Source organism: Fusarium fujikuroi, chromosome FFUJ_chr05 (assembly GCF_900079805.1).
Source record: "Fusarium fujikuroi IMI 58289 draft genome, chromosome FFUJ_chr05".
NCBI classification, from domain to species: domain Eukaryota; kingdom Fungi; phylum Ascomycota; class Sordariomycetes; order Hypocreales; family Nectriaceae; genus Fusarium; species Fusarium fujikuroi.
Window position 1 is genome coordinate 2,205,890 of NC_036626.1, and position 18,018 is coordinate 2,223,907.

The window sequence follows — 18,018 nt, forward strand, 5'->3', positions numbered from 1 at the left end:
GGTTGATTGGCTTCCACCCGTCCATCTAATTCATGCAAATGCTTGCAAGGCCCATGCTAGGGTCCCATGCGGAATCCTTGTACAGCCTAGGATCCCTCGACCACTTCTCTGGTTACGAGATCTTGAGCGTGTCTCTCGTCTCTTTTGGTCCAACGACTTCCTGGTCTTTTCTCCCCTCTTCTTTCTCTTCTATCTTACGAGCCTTTTTTTTTCATTCGTTATGGTCTCTCGACCGTTGGTTATTCGTTCGTTTCTTACACTCATTTACGCTTATGTTTAGTCTCTCGTTTCCTTGCTATATTTGCTATCCTTGAGGCGAGCTGCGCTCATCATCGTAGTCTTTCCACCCTTTTTGACCATACAGCATCATTTTCACCTCAGATATCACGCAGTGATCAACACGCCTTCATACTTTGACTGTTGCCCAACGAGTGTCGTACATGACCGATCCCCCTTGGCTTACACCTCCGAATCAACTTCGCCACATTGTATGACAGCCTCTGCACAAATCAAACCTCAAACTCCGTCATCTCATAAATCAGATCGCATATACGATGGAGGGGCCTCCTTCTACCCGGTCATTTAGACCATGGGTGTGGGAGAAGCCTGGCTCAGTCATGAACTTTGAAAACTTCGAAAGGTATTCAAACAACAGAAGTCATGTCTGACTACGGCATCCAACTAATCCGAGATAGTATCTCAGAAGAGCCTGGCTCCGCAACGACTACAAGACCCCCGACTAGTCGGACTCGAGGCTTCACCACTTCCTCAGGACGGCAGACCGTCAGATGGCCCTTTCACAGCTTCAGCAACTCACGATCTTCCATTCCCAATTACCCTCGCAGACCGTCCAACTCTCGCTCTATCCCGCACAGTTCGGGCTCTTTTCCTCGCCGTGCTGCCGGCAGCATAAGTCGTTCTGTCTCTAGCGTTCTTGGTAGCGACATCATCCCTGACTATGTGGTCAACTTCATGCGCGGCGAGACGCCGGAGACTCTCGCTCGAAGACACCGCATCCCCGATAGTCCTGAGCCCGGACAGTTTCAACGCCCACAGGAATCTCAACTCGACTTTATTCACTCGGCTTCAAGTACACCCGACAACTCGAGGCCGGGTACTCCGAGGGCGGAACGGGAGAAGATGCTCGTGGAAGAACGACCGCAGCCTACCCGATCTCTCATGACAGGATGGAGAGCTGGTGTTGCAGCCAACATGTTTCTGGCTTTCCTGATTCTTGTGGCTTCTGTGGCTTGTCTCGCTCTCGCCTCGGCCCAGGGACATATGTCAACATGGGAGTCGTTGTTAATGGAGGGTAGTTCGACTACAGTCGAAGGTATTGCTAGAGGGATCTTGGCGGCCGTGAATGTGTTTGCCATCATTCTCATCGCTGGAGCCAATTACGTCGTTCAAATCCTCAACAGCCCGACTCGTGCTGAGGTAGAGAATGCCCACTCAACCTTTAAGTGGCTCGACATCGGTATCCCATCTCTACGAAACATGTCACTCATCTCTTCGACCAGGGCAACGCTGTCAGGTATCATGATGGTGTTTGCCCTCCTTTCCCAAGTAATGTATGCAACCCAAATCTGATGACATATATTATCACTGACAAATTAAAGATATAATTCCATAATTATTACTACTGAACACGCAGAGAATTCTAAGTCATCGCTTAATGTTAACGGGCCTCTTCTCGCCGCTATCACGCTAATTAATGTTGTTCTCATCCTCACGTATGCCATCGCTGTCGCATTAGCACTCACCAGACAAGTATTCAGCCCACTCGTCACGCTGGGTGATGCTCTGAGCTCGTTCCTCGCCGATCCCGATGTCAGCACTCATAATTCATGCCTCATCACCAAGGAAGAGATCAAGAAGGGGTTATGGGGAGACCGAGAGGGCAAGTACTGGTATGCCAAGACAAGCCGCTGGTTCAATGTTCCATCATTCAACCGATGGGCTATTTGGTTCATGACATGGATCATGCCTGTGGGGTTGGCAGCTGCGGCTCTGGCACTGGGGGCTGTGAAGGAACCCAAGGAGGCCTTTACTAGATTCGGCAAGGCGCCAGTGGTATATGAGCTGCCCGCGGGAACGTCAAGGTCTGGTATGGCCGTTGTGGTTGCGTTGCCCCAGCTCCTTTTGGGTCTGCTGTACCTTTCCAGTAATGCGCTGCTCACCCTGTTCTACCTGTCTCACGAGCTCTCGCAGTTTACATCGGACCTGCTTCCTCTGCGCGTGTCTTCAGGACAGCCACTCGGTTCACAGACGACTTCACTATATCTCACCTTGCCTCGGCCCGTATCCTGGATACTCTTCTTTCTTGTTACCGCAATGGCTTTTCTCCTCAGTCAGGGTATCCTTCTCGTGTCAGTGGACGGCATCAAGGGAACCACCACGGGAATTGGCTTCAGCCCCCTCCCGCTACTCATCCTCCTCGTTCTACTCGTTCTACTCGGTCTCGGCATTGCTGGTCTAGCACTCCGGCAGGTGGATCCTCGTGGTTCCGTTGAAGGCGGAGAACCGGCCGGTAACCCACTCGCTTTAGTAGGCGGAACGTGTTCGGCGGTTCTGAGCGCACGATGCCACCGAGTAGCGCGAGAGGGCGGCGTGGAAACACTCGAGGTTCGTTGGGGCGTGGTGCGAGAAGGTGTAGGAATGAACGCAGGACATGCGACCTTCTCTGGAAGACCAGTGGGTGACATCATGGTTGGTAGAGCTTACTCCTGAGGAGATGAATTTATACTAGCCGACTGGTATTCGGGCAACGATTGCATTCTTTAAAGCGGGTCTGATTATTCTTGGGATGCTCATGGTGTTTTGTTGCAAGAGCGCGGTTCATACTGTAGGCACGGATGATATACCTGGCGTCTATTGGGAAAGGGTCTCATGTGAAGAGTTGGAGTAGTTAAAGAGTCAAATTTCCATAGGTAATTTTTGTGCAAGGCTGAGGTAAAACTGCAATGAAGCCGAATATACCATTTCGACGTGCTCCCACGTGTATGCAGTATGGTATTTCAGCCAGTAGAAACGATCGACTGGAGCGAGAATGAGGAGATAATGCCCAACAAAACAGATCGGGTCACACTTGTTGGTCTACATATCTCATGTTGTGAAACGATTTGCTTGTTGGATATGAGTGGATAGCATCAGAGAGTTGGGACATATGATCGGCAACTAAGATAATCAAAAATGGGCCATGGGCTAACGGTCGAGGTCAAGAACGAACACGAAACGGATCATTCTGAAGAGTCAAAGTCAAAATGAGGAATAAAGAAGGCGAATGGTGTCAGCAACAGACGATTCGGACCCTCCCCCACCTTATACACTTCTGTCAACAGTTGATGGTTGAGGTTGGGTTTTAGAACAAAGAATTATCGTAGTGATAAAACAAGGACAAGGGGGGAAGAGTCAGCAAAGAAACAAGTTCTCTAAATCCATCCTTCATTGAAAACAAGGCAAGGACGGTAGAAAGGAACCCCTTTGCTCTCAACCTTGTTGGATGAAGGAAGTAGAAGATCTAGAAGCCGACTTGGAAGACACAGACTTTGGTTGGTCACACAGGGGTAATCTCTCTGAGCCACCAGTGGCCCAAGCCAAGGTCATACGATTCACTGCCACATCAGCCCAAAAGTCGGGCGTTTCTGACAATTAGCGAGGCTATGATTGGCCAGCTGTTTCATTCCCTTCCCATTCGGGATCTCCTGCCTGGCCAGTCTTCGGTTCGGAAGCAGTTCATTGTTTACCTTGAGTGGCAGGTGCGGGTACGTACTGCACTTTCCCTTAGGTAGGTTGATGAGGACGACCCCATAAGGATACAAACGGAAGAGTTGGAGCATGGCAGGCAAGTCAGGTCCACTCCAGGTACCGACGTGCTGGCATGAGGAAGGGGCACCTGGCACCTCATTAGGTTGAGGCAACCTACCATGGAAGGCAAGTAGTAGGTAGTAGGTACTTAAGCACAAGGTCTGCTCTTCTCAGTCCGTCGACTTGTTTTCTTTGACTTTGACTTTACACATAATTCAATATCCTATAGTATATGAAACCTACCTAGGTACTCATACAATATTCGTCTATATAACTCAACTCTCCTGGGCCTTCTGCTTACGAACCACTCTTCGACCTCGACTACTACCTACACTCCACGACCACAACCATTCTCATAATTAGTCTTCGCTTTCAGACTTGTTATCCCAAAACATGACTTACACAATGACCGCCCACCTCTGCAAGCAGATCTACGCTTCCTGGCGTCAGACCCGACAACCTTCTCCCGACCTGGCTCCCCCAACACAGACTCCTTCGTCTATGTTTGGTCGTCCCATATCGCGATCCCCTTCACCCCCTGCTCAGCGATCAGAGCGACGCCCTTCGAACGCCTCAGACACAGAATGGCACCCCAACAGTCGTCACTGAGGAAACACAAAGACTTGCGATTTTGCCTTATTTACCCATGATTTATGAAAGGGGTCGAACTTTTGCATTCAGGACACGGACATAGCATCTGGCGCATACGACTTCGTTATGCTGGACGGGATTTGAAGCCGTCGCTAAGCTTCCTCTTTCACATTACCCCCAATCTGCGAGGTTCTGGGAGACCTCAGCACCTCTTTTTTTACGCCTCTCGGTACACTTGCAAAAGTTTCATCAAAAGATCTGCCAACAAACTCCCACTCAGACGAGATGCATCAAAACAGCCCAGATCTGTGGGGTCAGTATGCCAACGTGGGACCACAAGGTGTCAATCACGAAATCTGGTCCCAGGTTTGCGTGCCCCACGTTCGGATGAGAAAACGCCAGAAACCGACATGCGAATCATCATTTCTTCTGATGGAATACAATATTCTTAAGGCGCCATGTAAAAGTACGGACTGGACAGAGACCGACCTTTCGGACAGAGGCTTTTCTTTTTTACATTTGTCTTGAAATTGTTCAGTGGTTGAAATCAGCAACCTCTTTTTCACTAGATACCCAAATGAAACTCAATATTCTGAATCAAATATCATTATCTATTATCTCCCATCGTTCAACCCTGGCAACCCATGACTCGAAATCGACAACAGTGGCATGACCATCTGCCCACATTGAACACCCCTTGTAATCGGGGTGCGCCGCCAATCTCTCTTTTGCGGGGTGCTCAAGGGACTCGCTGTGGCTGGTGAACTCTATCCTGAAATGGTATTTCATCACGTGTCATCACGACAAGACTCGATCAAATTACCCAAGGTACCTATGGTATGTTCAGCATCAGCATAGATAATTGACCAAGCATGGATTTTCTGATTATCTTTGGACGAAGCAAGGAAGAAGTCGCGCATTGCTATGTATACCAGACATAGAACTATACCCCAACTTCATCTTTAGCTCTCCCCAGATTTCAACCCAGCTGGTTCTCCAATTCCTTCCAAGAGCTGGAGCAAGAAGTGCTTTTTCTTCGGATCGGTTCGGCATCCCCACCGATCTCACGTACTTGTACCTGACCTATTTCCGAACCGAACTGCTCAACTTTTGGATGTTGGCCTATCCTGCTTCATCATAGGTCTACTGGTGTGAGAAGGTTGACTGGTGACTGGCGTATGCAAGTTGGTCCTATGTGATAGGGCTCCATGTAACACTAACACCAAGCATTCCAACGTATCACTGAATAGTTAAGCATATATGCACTTATGTAAACAGAAAAGTGTCTGTGCTGCTGTCCGTTTGTATCCGCTTCGCTTTTTTCGTTTACGTCGTTTCGTTTCTCATGCCTCAAGTTATATCCTATCCTGTTTCTACTCGTCCAATGGCCAAGGACCGAACATGTATTCCTTTGTCCTCATATAAATCCCTCGATAACCAGTTCAATGGCTATATCTACACGTCTCTGGAGGCTACCTATCCACCTTCTACATGCCCTGCTTAATGTTGAATATACCCCCCGTCGTCTCCGTGTCCACCGGCGGCTTCTCCGCCTACATCGCTTCCGCGTGGTATGCCGACGTCTCTACATCGCCGACGCAGCCATTGTATCGATGGTGGGCTTGGATGTTAATCTTGATGGCTGCTCTTCCTCTCCACTACCATCTGGAGACTCCTGCAAGGCTACGTTGCCCTGGATCCGTCTCTTGGCAGCTCTCTTGTCCGCTTCCGTGATGTTCTCCGCCTTCTTTCGCATGTCAGGAGTCCACTGTGGCTCACTAGGCGTGTGGCCAACAGACATGCCAACTCGGACCTTCACAGGGAATCAGTAGCTGTGCAACTCACCAATGTGAAGTACTTACCAGAGTTTCAAGTGCATCCTTGCCGTTGTCGACAAGATCATCGTCAAACACCATTCGTCCAGGTTCAAAAAGCAGCAGAATCGTGCTGCCACCAAACTTAAAGTATCCCAGCTCTTCTGCTCGGTGGACTTTCTCGCCCTCCTTGCGAGTAATGACAGTGCTGCCTACCATCATTGCACCGACACAAATTACCATGACGCGTCCGTGATGTTCACTATCAATTGGCACGAGAACTCTCACATTTTCTCCGTAAACGTCCAGAGCCGATCGAATAGCCATGGGGTTCACCGTGTAGTATTCGCCCTCAATTGTCTTGGGCTTGCCCATGACACCGTCCACAGGGATGTGGAAGCGATGATAATCCTGGGGAGCTAGTCGGAAGATGCCCAGAGCTCCGCCCTCAAATCGAGACACATCCTCAGGGTATGCGTCGCCGAGAAGCCTCTTCATGTTAAATTCACGACCCTTGACCCAAATCTTGGTAGCGACTGTGATAGAGTTGAAGACGACGCTCCGACAATCGGCTGGTGAGACGATGATGTGAGGGTTGTCGGGCGCAGAGCAGGGTCGAGCGCCAGGCTTCAGGGCGCGGTAGAAGAACTCGTTGAAGTTGTTGAACTCCTCCAACGGCAGCAGAACTTCCGACATGTCGAGACCGTGGAAAGCAATGAACTTTTCAATTTCATCCTTGGATGCAGGGTCGTCAAACTTCTTACCCTGCTTAATACTCAGATTTTTGAGTAGTTTTCGGACTGTAGCCTTGTCAGTAATGCTGGTTTTGCAGGCGAGCACACTCTGCTTACTTCGTTTGTTCTCCATATCTCGAGATTTAAGTCCCTTGTACAGCAGACGAATGCCGAGTCTTACATAAACACTCATCTTCTCCTCGTTGATCTGCCCCGTGAGACGATCCTGCACAAGGATATTGGCCGAGTTGGCACCCAGCTTGTAACCACCGTAAGAGATCTTGGTAATGACTTTCGAGTACCACTTGCGCTGCGCCTGGCTGGCTGTGACAAATCCACCCACGAGCACGCTGTTGACTTGCCTCCAGTCTTGGCTTGCGCATGTCGCAATATGGGTGATGATGTCAGCATCCTTGCGCTTGTTGAGTCGCGGCTGGTGACAGATAGGACATTCTCGGATCTCTACGACGTGCTCTTCAGAACGGTCATCACTGCTGTCAGACTTGTCGAGGGGATCGCCCTCCTCATCTGCAGGTGTCTTCAAAGTGGGGACGTTTGAGATAGGAGTCTGAGTTCCCAACGTCGAGTCCAGTTCTAGAACACTGGGGGTCTCTGAGCCATCGTTGTTGTGTCCATGACCAGGCACGTGGAGGAGGTTCTTCATATCAGGCACCAAACCCTTGAGTTTATCTGCAGCAGTGCCTGAGGATCGCCTTCGTCCTTCCAGTTGGTCCTCCAGGCAAATGACGCACTCGTCCATCGTGAGCTCCCAATTCTCGTCGTTATCAGCATCACGGTGGGGGAATCGCTTGAAAAAGCCGTCGATGGTATTCTCGGTAAGCGTAGAACCCAAAGACTCGAGCATTGTTGTGAGCTCGATTCTGCTGATGCGACCACTCTCATCGGCATCATATTGTCGAAGCATGGCTCGCCAGAACTGTTGTCGGAGGGCATCATATGGCATGTACTTCGCACGGAGGTAAAGAACGGGGTTGTGCTTCTTCTCCCACTTTTCGGTGTTCTTCATCTTCAGAGGAACGTTATACTCGTAAAAGTCGGCATCTCCGCTGTCCATGTTGGTCGAATCAGGATCAGAACCAGTATTGGCGAGGACATCCGCCGGTGCCAGCTTGTTGGGATCGGGTGCTGAGGTGGGAGCAGGGGCGGGAGTCGCTGATGCCATACTTGTGTTGGAGGCGTGCTTGCTCAGTGGAGGACGAATCATCTTGCTGATACTGGAGGAAGAGTTGGATCGTGACATGGCGAGCTTCTTGAATCGCGATCGCGAAGGAAGCGGTTCGGCCTGTGCAGGGACTTGGAGATCATAGAGTCCGGTTTCTGGGTTTGCTTTGGGGGCTCTCTCGATCAATTGGTGGATGGGAAGATCGCACGAAGCAATGAAATCGTTGCCGGAGTATTTATCGTGGTCGATGACAGTAAAAGCGAAAGAGTACTGCTGCTCGTGGCTTTGGATATGAAACAGCATCTTCTCGTTATAGACGGGGTTGAGGTCATGGCGAATGCGTCGAGTTCGGTATGTCTTCTTGCCGAGGGATGCCACAACGAAAGGGTCCATATCGAAGCTTGTGCGTGTAAGGTTGGATTCGGGAGGCAGGTCTGTGATCTTGATGACCTCAAGGTAGATGATTCCAACAACGTCAGAGCCACTGCTGGCAAAGGCATAAGGGTTGTTGCGTCTCCTCTTCTTCAGTCCTCGAATTCGAAGTCGGCGCTTGCGTTTGGTAGCATCTTGTTCACCTTCGTCCTCGTCACCCTCATCGGAGTCGTCGTCATCGAAATCGTCATCGTCATCGTCACTAGGGCTATCCTGAGGGTTGGGGGCGGATTGGGAACCTGTGGGCGCCAGGTTTGGTGTCATCGAGGGTGTTACGTTTCGAGAGCCAGCGGGGGCGGTTCCTACAAGGGCTTGGAACTTTTCGAGAATTTGCTGCGGTGTCGCTGACGGGTTCGTCAAGTCAAAGAGTGAAAACTGTAACTGGACTTCACCAGAGACAACACTCGTCTTCTTGCCGGGACGTTTGCTCTTGAGACGGTACCAGGTAGGTTCCTGTTCCACCTTGTCGTTGTTGAAGATCTCTTCGAGAGCGAGATCGAACTCACCCATGTAATCTTTTCCAAAGCGGTCCTTGTCCCAGCAGATGACATCCAGGACCAAGTTCTGGACAGATGTGAGGGGAATCTCTTCGGTGACATTCCACTCCGGGTTAAGAGTCTTGGGAACATCGTTGGTTACGATTCGAGAGTCGCCGCTAGAGAGAACGAGGTACTGAAGTTCAACTGTCAGCATTGGGGACACGGTGTCGAGCGAGAGAGGAACTTACAGGATCGGATGTGCCGCTTCGATCCTTGGCTGCAAGGTCTTTTCCCTGGCTAGATGTTAGCACAAGTCAGGTGGAATGAATTCACACTCGGTTGTTCTCTCGCTGCCTTGCTGCTGCGCCGATTAGACCGGGCAGAGAGCGATGATGGCTGGAGAGACCTGCAGCCAGCTCGTATAAGAGGGCGTGAAGTGCATAAGTACCAAGGGACAATCGATATGCATAGTACCTTTATAATATAAACTCTAAGGGCCAGACCATTTCCAGCGTCCCTCGAAGGGCTCGTGCTATCATTTTTTCGAGCGCATGGGAGGACTGTTGCTGCGGTTGTTTTTGGTTCTTCCGTTGGTGTTGCTGACGGAGTGTATGGTTGTGGAGGAAGAAGAGGAGGATCGAGAGGTCGATTTGAGCCGTGTTGGGATGATGCGCACCATGACGAAGAAAGGGCCTTGGCTCGGCCGGACTGGGACTCCAACAGCTGGAGCTCCCTGTCACACACAGCACTGCAGTCTCAAAAGTTATGGAGGGTGATAGATCGATCGACAGCGGGGGTGCTGGAGCTGTAGTAGGTAGGTACCTTAAGCACTTGGGCTGGAAGGGTGTGGTGCGGTGTGGTGCGGTGTGGTGTGTCCAGGCGTCTTAGGCGCTCAGCTCAGGCGGATTTCCTAGCGATAACACCCACAAAGTGTCCTGTAATAGGTGTCCCAGGGGCGAGGGCCAAGGTTGATTCCGCTTGTAGCTTTGGGGGGTTGCAGACCGTCGTGGGATTGGTGGGGATGCTTGATAGGGCGGGGAACGAACAACCCAAAAGTGACGTAGTGAAAACCAGGAACGGATTTGCCCTATTTCAACTTTGTTGTCTTGAGTATCCCTCTCTCTCAAGTTAATCTGTTGATGTTGTAAGAATTTTTTAAGAGCGTCGTCGCCCGTTTCAGCGCGAAATGACTTCAAGGGTTGGAGCTTATTATCGCCGTTTATCGTTTCAGATATGTACAGCTTGCTCGCTTCCACAGATTCAGCTCAGCTCAGCTCTCGAGTGGAAAATGGTTGGTAGCATGAATGAAACCCGTTCTCGACCCCCCTTTTTTCAACGGTGTTATAAGTCGTCGTGTCGGCTCGTGGCTTAGATTCGCTGCTTCATTCGATATTCGCCGTGACCATTCCCGCTGTATTTTCTTCCTTCTCTCCTTTTCTTTTCGTCCTATTGCTCTTCAATGATTGCTCAGCTCGTACTCCAGATTCGGTTTCTGACGACTGCCCCGGCCAAGCCACGGCCAAGCCCCGGTATCAAGTGTCAGCGCCGTCTGAGCCGTGAATGTGGGACAAGGAACGCAAGAGGATCCGTCTGTGATCGGTCGGTGGAGTACTATGATGAAAGTATATATTGGCTGATGGTGGGAGGAAAGACAGAAGTGAGTTTGTTGATTGTTGACCGTAGAGGCACGTGAGGCAGAATATAAAGAGAGGTAATAGGAGGAGAAGCGATTCAAATTAAACCCAGCTCGGTAATAAAAGAGACGAGACGAGACGAGACGAGAAGTTGAATTAAACAAGATGAGGTACGAGAACTCAGGAGTGATCGTGATACTAAATCAAGTATCATCCATGGAGGAAACAATTGGACTTCCCCTGGTTGGCTTGCTTGCTTTTTTTCTTCTCTCTCTCTCTTTCTCCTCTGCTTCGTCTTCTAATCTCGTCTTATGTCCCGCGAAACAGGTAGAACTCAGGAGTAAGAAGAACGAGAAAGGAAACAAAACAGAAAAGGCCGAAAAAGGGAAATGGCCCTTGTTTTAATGCTATACAGTCGAGAATAAGCTCACTCCTTGTGTTTCTTCTGCTCAGGGCAGCTTTCCATCCTTCCATTCACAATGTCTGCCTTAGTACCTACCCAAGGTACCTCCACTAGGACCCCCAAATAAGTCAGGCCTGTCCTGTCCCTAGCCTCTAGACTCCAGATTCCAGGACTAGGCCACTAGAGCCACCCATGAATAAGCGTTGGGGCGCCTTTTTTGCCGTGCCGATTCCGTGACTGGGGGACACGTATTCGACCATACCATCTCTCGACCTAGATTACCAGTCGGTTGGGGGGGGGGGGGGGGGGGGGGGGGATAAAAAACGAGACTGGATTTTGGTGTAAGCCAGTCTCATGTATTTTTTTCTGCCCGAGGGTAGTCAACTAATAAATGGATGAACCCGAATTTGATTGAGCTAATAAAAGGTACCTTGCCTTGAATTGTCTCATCTCGTCTCGTGTTGTTGGTTGAAGCGCAACAGAAGAAAATGCCTCTTACTTACTCCATACTCCGTACATATTGTTGTTTTTAACCTGGCAGAAGGCTACCGTATCTGACTTTACCTTATCCGCTAGGTGTTCTCTATTAGCCTCTTTTCCAGAGCTCCGTAAGTATATACGAAAGAGTTCTACTGGTCAGGGTAGTCTACCTCGCCCTAAGGTTACATATGCCCTCGTGTTAAATTCCTTACATGACATCCAAGTCCCCTCGACTCGTTTCCTTTCAGAATAGGCAATTCGGTCTCGACTCTTGGCTCCAGTATTAATGGTGCCGATTGTCCGTGAACCTACCAGGTCCGAATCATCATGACACGGCTTGGCCTTGATACACTACCTACCTACCTGCTTACCTACTGAGTTATCATGAGAGGCTCCCAATGTTTGGATTGTCGACCAAGATCTAATATGAGGTACTTTATACTCCGTAACAACTCTGCCACCGACAAAGAGGCATACAGTAGGTTCACACACAGCATACCTTTAGCTAACTCAAGTCTGGGCTCTGGCTTATTATGTATGTCGGAGGCTAAACCAACAACGGAACATCCACCAATTTATTTCCATCACCGCTCAGATACGGACAATTATTAATTTCTCTTGTTCCTCCGTCACCGCTTCTTTTCTTCTTTTGGTCGTATTGTGTCTATTTCTTTGCATGTGATCAAGGCCATCAATCATACTCCGCTCTTGGCCTCTGCTCCTACAACCGAAATACCTTGCCCTTCTCGATTTGGTCGTATTCTTCGAGCTCTATGATATATATACCTTAAAATAAAGGCGTCCCCTCTACATGCCAGCTGGTAGGCATGTACATCAATTCCCCAACCCAAGGTAGCCAGCCACCTAAACCTCCAGCCAGCACTCAACATTCAATTCCTTTTAGCAATAAGCTGCACAAGTCATCCCAACGTCACTGGGATGACCCTTGTCTCTATTCTAACTATCCCCCAGGGCTGAGATCCTGAGACAACGCCACAAGCCACCAAATCCCTCTCCTCATCCACCCTCAGCTCAATGTCATGTCCAGCTCCCATCCTACGCTGGAGGATCAATTCTATCAAAATGCATCGATATCTCTCATGACGTCGCAGCTGCTTTCCTGACAAGGTTCTAAGCCACTCCATCTCCAGTTGGGTCAACGTCTCAGTTGAAGCTATCCACTACCTGACGCCTCGCAGGATCATGGTCTCAGTTGATCACCCTACTGAGACAAACTCAACACCTTCCCGCCATTCATATGTCACGTATGGTTGTGGATATGCTTGTGAAAGGTTCAGAACATAAAAGGCATCGTTTCCTTCTGCAACCCTACGCTATGATTCCTTCAACCAATGCATGCATCCTTCACTCCCAAATCCACATCTCTTCCGACCACTCAACTCCTACTTACACGCATTTCTCATATCACATCAATGCGGTCAGCTCAAAACAAATATATAAATAAGAGAAGGAACAAATAGGGCATGGTCCTTCATGAACGCTAGACTCTCAAACATCTGGGCACGGCCTGGCAGATTCCCCCCTTTCTAGTTGTTTTAAAACGTTCACGGCATCTGCAAAAAGAATGTTTCCTCCGCCCAGACAATCGTTTTCCAACACCTCCTTCACGAGACTTACAACCTTTTGAGCCCCACTGCGGTGATTCTGAGCTTGCAACTCGGACGGCTCCAGATCTGCAACTATCAATATCCACTGCTTTGGAGCTTTTGGCAAAATTTTGGTATTGTCCTTGTCCTGTTTATTCTCAATACCAAAGGCCCAACAGATCAACGAGCAAACGTAAACACCCCAGTAGTCCGAAATATCTTTCCAATGCACTACTTGTTGCTCGTTGGATTTTCCTTTTCTGTCTTCTCCCTGATCGGATGAAGCTTTGAGGTTCAGGAAGATGCTCAAAGCACGGGCAGCAAAAACAGTGGCGATCGCAGCTGTGCTAGATTTGCACCATTCGCCTAGTAACCTCTGGTGTTCCGCAAAGATATTGAAGTCCGTCACCTTCTTGTTAAAGACCCAGCTCTGCCCAGATACTGATAATAGGTAGTAAAGAGGTGTGTAGTGAAGGGCTAGGTAGGTACTAGCAGCTGCCGAGTCGGGAAATACCCTTAACATAAGCATTCTCTCCGACTCAAAGTTCAGTGCACCATCCATCACGCCAACATGTGCTGGGTTCTGACGGCACGAAATGAATAATGAATATGCTGCAAGCAAGATTGCCGCGTCAAAGGCAGGCAGAGATGCTACATCAGTGGCAGAGAGTGTACTCATGTTGATGCTTGAGATAGTTCTCAGGTCCTTTCTTGCCCGTAGTCGTGTCCATGTTTGAGGATCATGTGCTTCCCAAGATTTTGTCGTTGTTGCTGTGAGTGGAATAGGAAGAGTGTCCGGAGCAGTGTAGTCCAGGCCAATGGCGGAAACATACGGTCGTTGATGATACCGTGAACTGTGGACATCCAGGAGGAAGCAGGCAGCCAGCAGTCGTCGTTGAGTTTCTGCAGCAACCCAGATCTTCCAAACCGACTGATCTTGGGGCGAAGAGCCTGAAGGAGATTCATGGTGATGATTAAAAACCTATCGGGAGTTGAGCCAGGTATTCGAGGGGGGTATGAGGTCGAAAAGAAAGACATGATGTTTAAATTTTTTCCAATGGAAGAGAAAGATAAATAATAGAAGACGGAAAGAAGAAGAAGAAGAGAACGGAAGAAATAAAGAAATAAAGGGAGGAATAATCAAAAGAAATCACGCGGACTAACCCTGTGGTAAAGTGCAGTGAACCGAGCAGAGGGCTGATGTGAATGTGGCTTTCTACCACGGAACCGAGCGTAATACTCGCAAAGTGCAATAGTTTGCTGTACTGGTATTGACCACTTTTCAGCTTGTGTAAACTAAGTGTATCAGCACCGGTCGATTGTCGACTGCTCCTTTGGCGAGCTCCTGTTCTCTCAACTCACCACTTTTGACTTTTGCCAGGCGTATGCATGAAGCTGAGCTCCCTTCATGCGGTGGTCTGCGTTAGGGATGTATTGTGTCGCTAGAGCAGCCATGGCGCATTGGAGGACCTGTACATGCTCTGTCTCCTCCTCTGGTACATCCTCATAAGTGTACTTATGTATGATGGGGTTCTTGGGGTGGACATGCTCCCAGTAGGTTTCTAAGTATGTCGGAATTGAGTCTCTCGTTGCTGCAGGGAGAGATAGTGGCATCAAATCAGGAGTACTCAATAAGCTGCCATCCGAAGGCCCAGAGCTACATGCCCCCAATCCAAAAACTCCATCTGACGTTGGCAGCGAGGAGACAGCTACTAAAGTCTCAGATTGAGCGACAGCTAATGAGGGGGACATGCTACGAACTGTGGGAATAGGTATCTGATTGGTGGTGCTGAAAGAAGGGCCTTCGGAGTATCCAGGTAATGCAAGATCCATATCGCCAAAGACAGAAGGGTACGCTTGTGGTGGAGTATCGGTATATGAATACGAGCCAGGGTATGTGTTGCTATCCAGACTGGCAGTGATGTCATTTGCAGTATTTGGGTAAGCTGGAGTCGCGGTCATCCAAGACCCGTCCGTTGTTGGCACGGAGAACTGTGAGCGCCTTGTGTTATCCGGGGGAGTCGAGAATGTGCTTGTAGGAGCTGATGAAGACATTGAGCTTTCAGGCCAGCCTAGATCCGGGGGTGCTTCCTCAGGAATAGATGATATAATAGACATGTCGGACATGTTTCTTGGTTCCGAATAGCTTGCTACAAAACTTTCGTTCGTTGGTAGTGTATGGAGTACATAGTTGTTTGGCCCGATGGGGTAGCTGTCTGAGGAATTGTTCACGGTTGGCGGCGGATTGTAGACCTGATGAGGAGCAGATGTCGATGCCACTGATGACCATGGACCGACCATATTCGAGCTGCTGTTTGCGGTTACTGCTCGAGGGTGTCTATAGACTTCAGGCATCTTGAGTCCCGGTTCTGGTCCAGAGTCTGCAGAGGGCAAGCTTGGTGTTTTCGGGCTGCCTTGACGGTTATGTTTCAGGTCTTTAACATCTTGACCATCTTGCTCACTACTCTTGTTAGCCTCGAAGCTCTCTGGGTGCCACTCTTCCAACGTACTGTCTTTGGACATGACGGTCGAGGAGGTCTTTGCGATGGAAAGTCTTATTACAGTTTTCGACCGGGCAAAATAGATCAGGAGCTGAGTGACTGAGTTGATGACGTCTGCATCCATTGTTAGAAACATCTTTTAGCTTCGGGGAAGACCACGAACCTTAAGTGCTCTGCCCGAGAGAAGGTCTGTGAAAGTTAGATGTGAAGATGGTAGAGAAAGAAGAAATATACCTTGGGACATTGATTGCATGTGTGAACCGGGACACCTTTCTTCGCCTTACTAATCTTTCTGGTTATAGGAGTCAACTTGACGTGTGCCTCTCCAGTGGCTGCTCCGGCGAAGGGCCTCATGGGAGTGTGAGATGATGGGCCAGGCTGGTAGGAGAATTCGTTGGAGTCGACACTTGCGTTGCTGCGGCGTCGGGTAGTCATGTTGATATTGGGCTTCGGTGACGATGGGTGACCATCGAGAGAAGATGTCATGGATGAGACAGGAATATCAGACCTGTTGTTACGGGAGGAGGAGGAGGAGGGTGGTGGATGTTTTAATGTAGTAGCATGGCTGTGGGTAGAGGGTGGTCTTGAAGTCAAACCGACGGAACGGGTTCCGGAACTTGAATCGACGTGTTCATCGTCGGTATTCATGATATTCTTGAGACTAGCCATGGCCCAGAGTTGAGAACAGGAGCACAAATCAAAAGAGGCAGTGAGTCCGGAGAAATTGTAGATGGACAAGCCAAACTTAGTAAGACACAGCCCCCAGGGAGGCGTATGAACAAGTCCCGGCAGATGGGACGTTTTAGGCTCATGTAAAGAAGGTGGGCGATGAGGGTATAGAACAGCAAGCGGGAGTAATAGTGGGGGAGTTGGTGTAGAATTGAAGCAAAGATCACAGACGGGAAGAGGTAGAGACGGCTAAGGCTGGCGAATAGAGCAAGCCCAGTGTTTAGCAGGGATGCAGATGTGAATATGGGGCTCAGTGCAAGTGAGATATTTACTCTTGGTACAAAGATAGGAACCAGGAGAGGCATTGCTGGGTTAGGCCTGGGCAGGATTATTTGAGAGAGTGTTAGAACATGGATGTATGGGGATGTCGATGTGATTGACCCAAGGTTGAAGACAAACCCTGCGAGCTGAGTATGGGGCGCAGGACAGGGGAGTTGATGCATGGATTGAAACATGGATATGGACAAGATTAGATGCTTTGAAGGAGGTGAGGTGGAGGGGAAAACAAGAGATGCACCTGATGCAGGGCACTTGTCTGCCTCTTTGATTACCGTACGTAGTGCTTGAAGCGTCCTCGACACCAAAAGATTGGGACAGTGGGAGTCCATCCCATTGTTTGGTTTGGCTTGTCCATGTGCCACTCTCTCACATCGACCCTTGTCGCATGCTTGCCGCTCCCTGTTCGTCGAGAATGCGACAAGTGGCGGGACGGGGCCGCAAGCGCCATCTAAGCCTTCAAGGAACGGTACCTGATCGAGCAACTAGCGCCCAGGTGTGGTACCATACCAAAAAGACACTATTCATCCCCGACCGATCCGATGGCTTGCGGGTGGTAGCTCGCGCTTAGACGTAGTTGGCGCAGACCTATCCAATGCTTTGTGAAGAGAGACAGAATGGCGGCGATGATCAGTAAGAATGGTTGCATTGAGAAAGGGGAATACCGCTGCACATGAAAGAATCCAAAAATACCAGCACGGGAACAGCAGCACAGAGGCGTAGAAATTCGAGCTGGAACTAGGGGAAGCTCGGGCACTAGGGTTAAAATTGATTTTGGAGCTCCAGTTTCACAGGAAGCTAAAGCAATGCATCTGCATCTGTACTGTATCTGGGCACTGAGACATCGCGGGCACAAGCGTGGGCATGGACGTGGGCATGGTCGGGCGGGTATGGCGTCAAGGCGCCTGTTGGTGGCTGCTCTAGAAGCTACAACCGATCATGGCTTGATGTCTCCAGAATGACAACAGACATGACATCGCGCATTTGGAATGGGTGTGGTTGTCTAACAGGGATCAGCAACGATGCGTGCATGGATGATAGGAGAGAAAAAAAGATCCCATAGAAGAGGCTGTGTCTAGAAAGGTTAAGTGGAAGAAAATGAGCTGGGGAGAGGAGGAAAGGCGGCCGACAGGTACCTCGGGAGGTACTGTAATGTGCCTTCCAGTAGCTCTTGCTTGCATCAGTGACAGGTACCGGCTTACCTGAGAGCCCGGGCTTGGCCCAAGGTACCGACTTGGTAAGCATTCCCGTGAGTCTGGTCCCGATATTACCGATATATCATCTATTGAGTTTGCTGGCACTGCTTTTATATGGTGTTTCTTTAAAGGTTTCTTTTTAGTTACTTCCA

The 18,018-nt window shown here is 49.6% G+C and overlaps 4 protein-coding genes; 2 read left to right on the top strand and 2 right to left on the bottom strand.

Moving 5' to 3' along the window:
- Positions 1-660: 660 nt before the first annotated feature.
- Positions 661-2,730, top strand: FFUJ_07442 (uncharacterized protein; the record flags this gene model as incomplete). XM_023577694.1 has 2 exons in its annotated part: positions 661-1,571; positions 1,620-2,730. The coding sequence occupies 2 exons, from the start codon at positions 661-663 to the stop codon at positions 2,728-2,730; spliced, it is 2,022 nt and encodes a 673-aa protein (XP_023430720.1).
- A 1,482-nt stretch (positions 2,731-4,212) lies between these two features.
- FFUJ_14918 (uncharacterized protein) lies at positions 4,213-4,416 on the top strand (the record flags this gene model as incomplete). Its single annotated transcript, XM_023577696.1, has 1 exon — positions 4,213-4,416. One exon carries the CDS (start codon positions 4,213-4,215, stop codon positions 4,414-4,416), a length of 204 nt encoding a protein of 67 aa, XP_023431500.1.
- Positions 4,417-5,983: 1,567 nt separating this feature from the next.
- FFUJ_07443 (related to phosphatidylserine decarboxylase) lies at positions 5,984-9,254 on the bottom strand (the record flags this gene model as incomplete). XM_023577697.1 has 2 exons in its annotated part: positions 5,984-6,211; positions 6,261-9,254. 2 exons carry the CDS (start codon positions 9,252-9,254, stop codon positions 5,984-5,986), a joined length of 3,222 nt encoding a protein of 1,073 aa, XP_023430721.1.
- Positions 9,255-13,066: 3,812 nt separating this feature from the next.
- On the bottom strand, positions 13,067-16,334 carry FFUJ_07444 (related to C2H2 zinc finger protein; the record flags this gene model as incomplete). XM_023577698.1 is given in 6 exon segments in its annotated part: positions 13,067-14,146; positions 14,329-14,460; positions 14,527-15,673; positions 15,675-15,779; positions 15,829-15,854; positions 15,900-16,334. Coding segments are annotated over 6 exon segments (2,925 nt in total).
- Between the last annotated feature and the right edge of the window lie 1,684 nt (positions 16,335-18,018).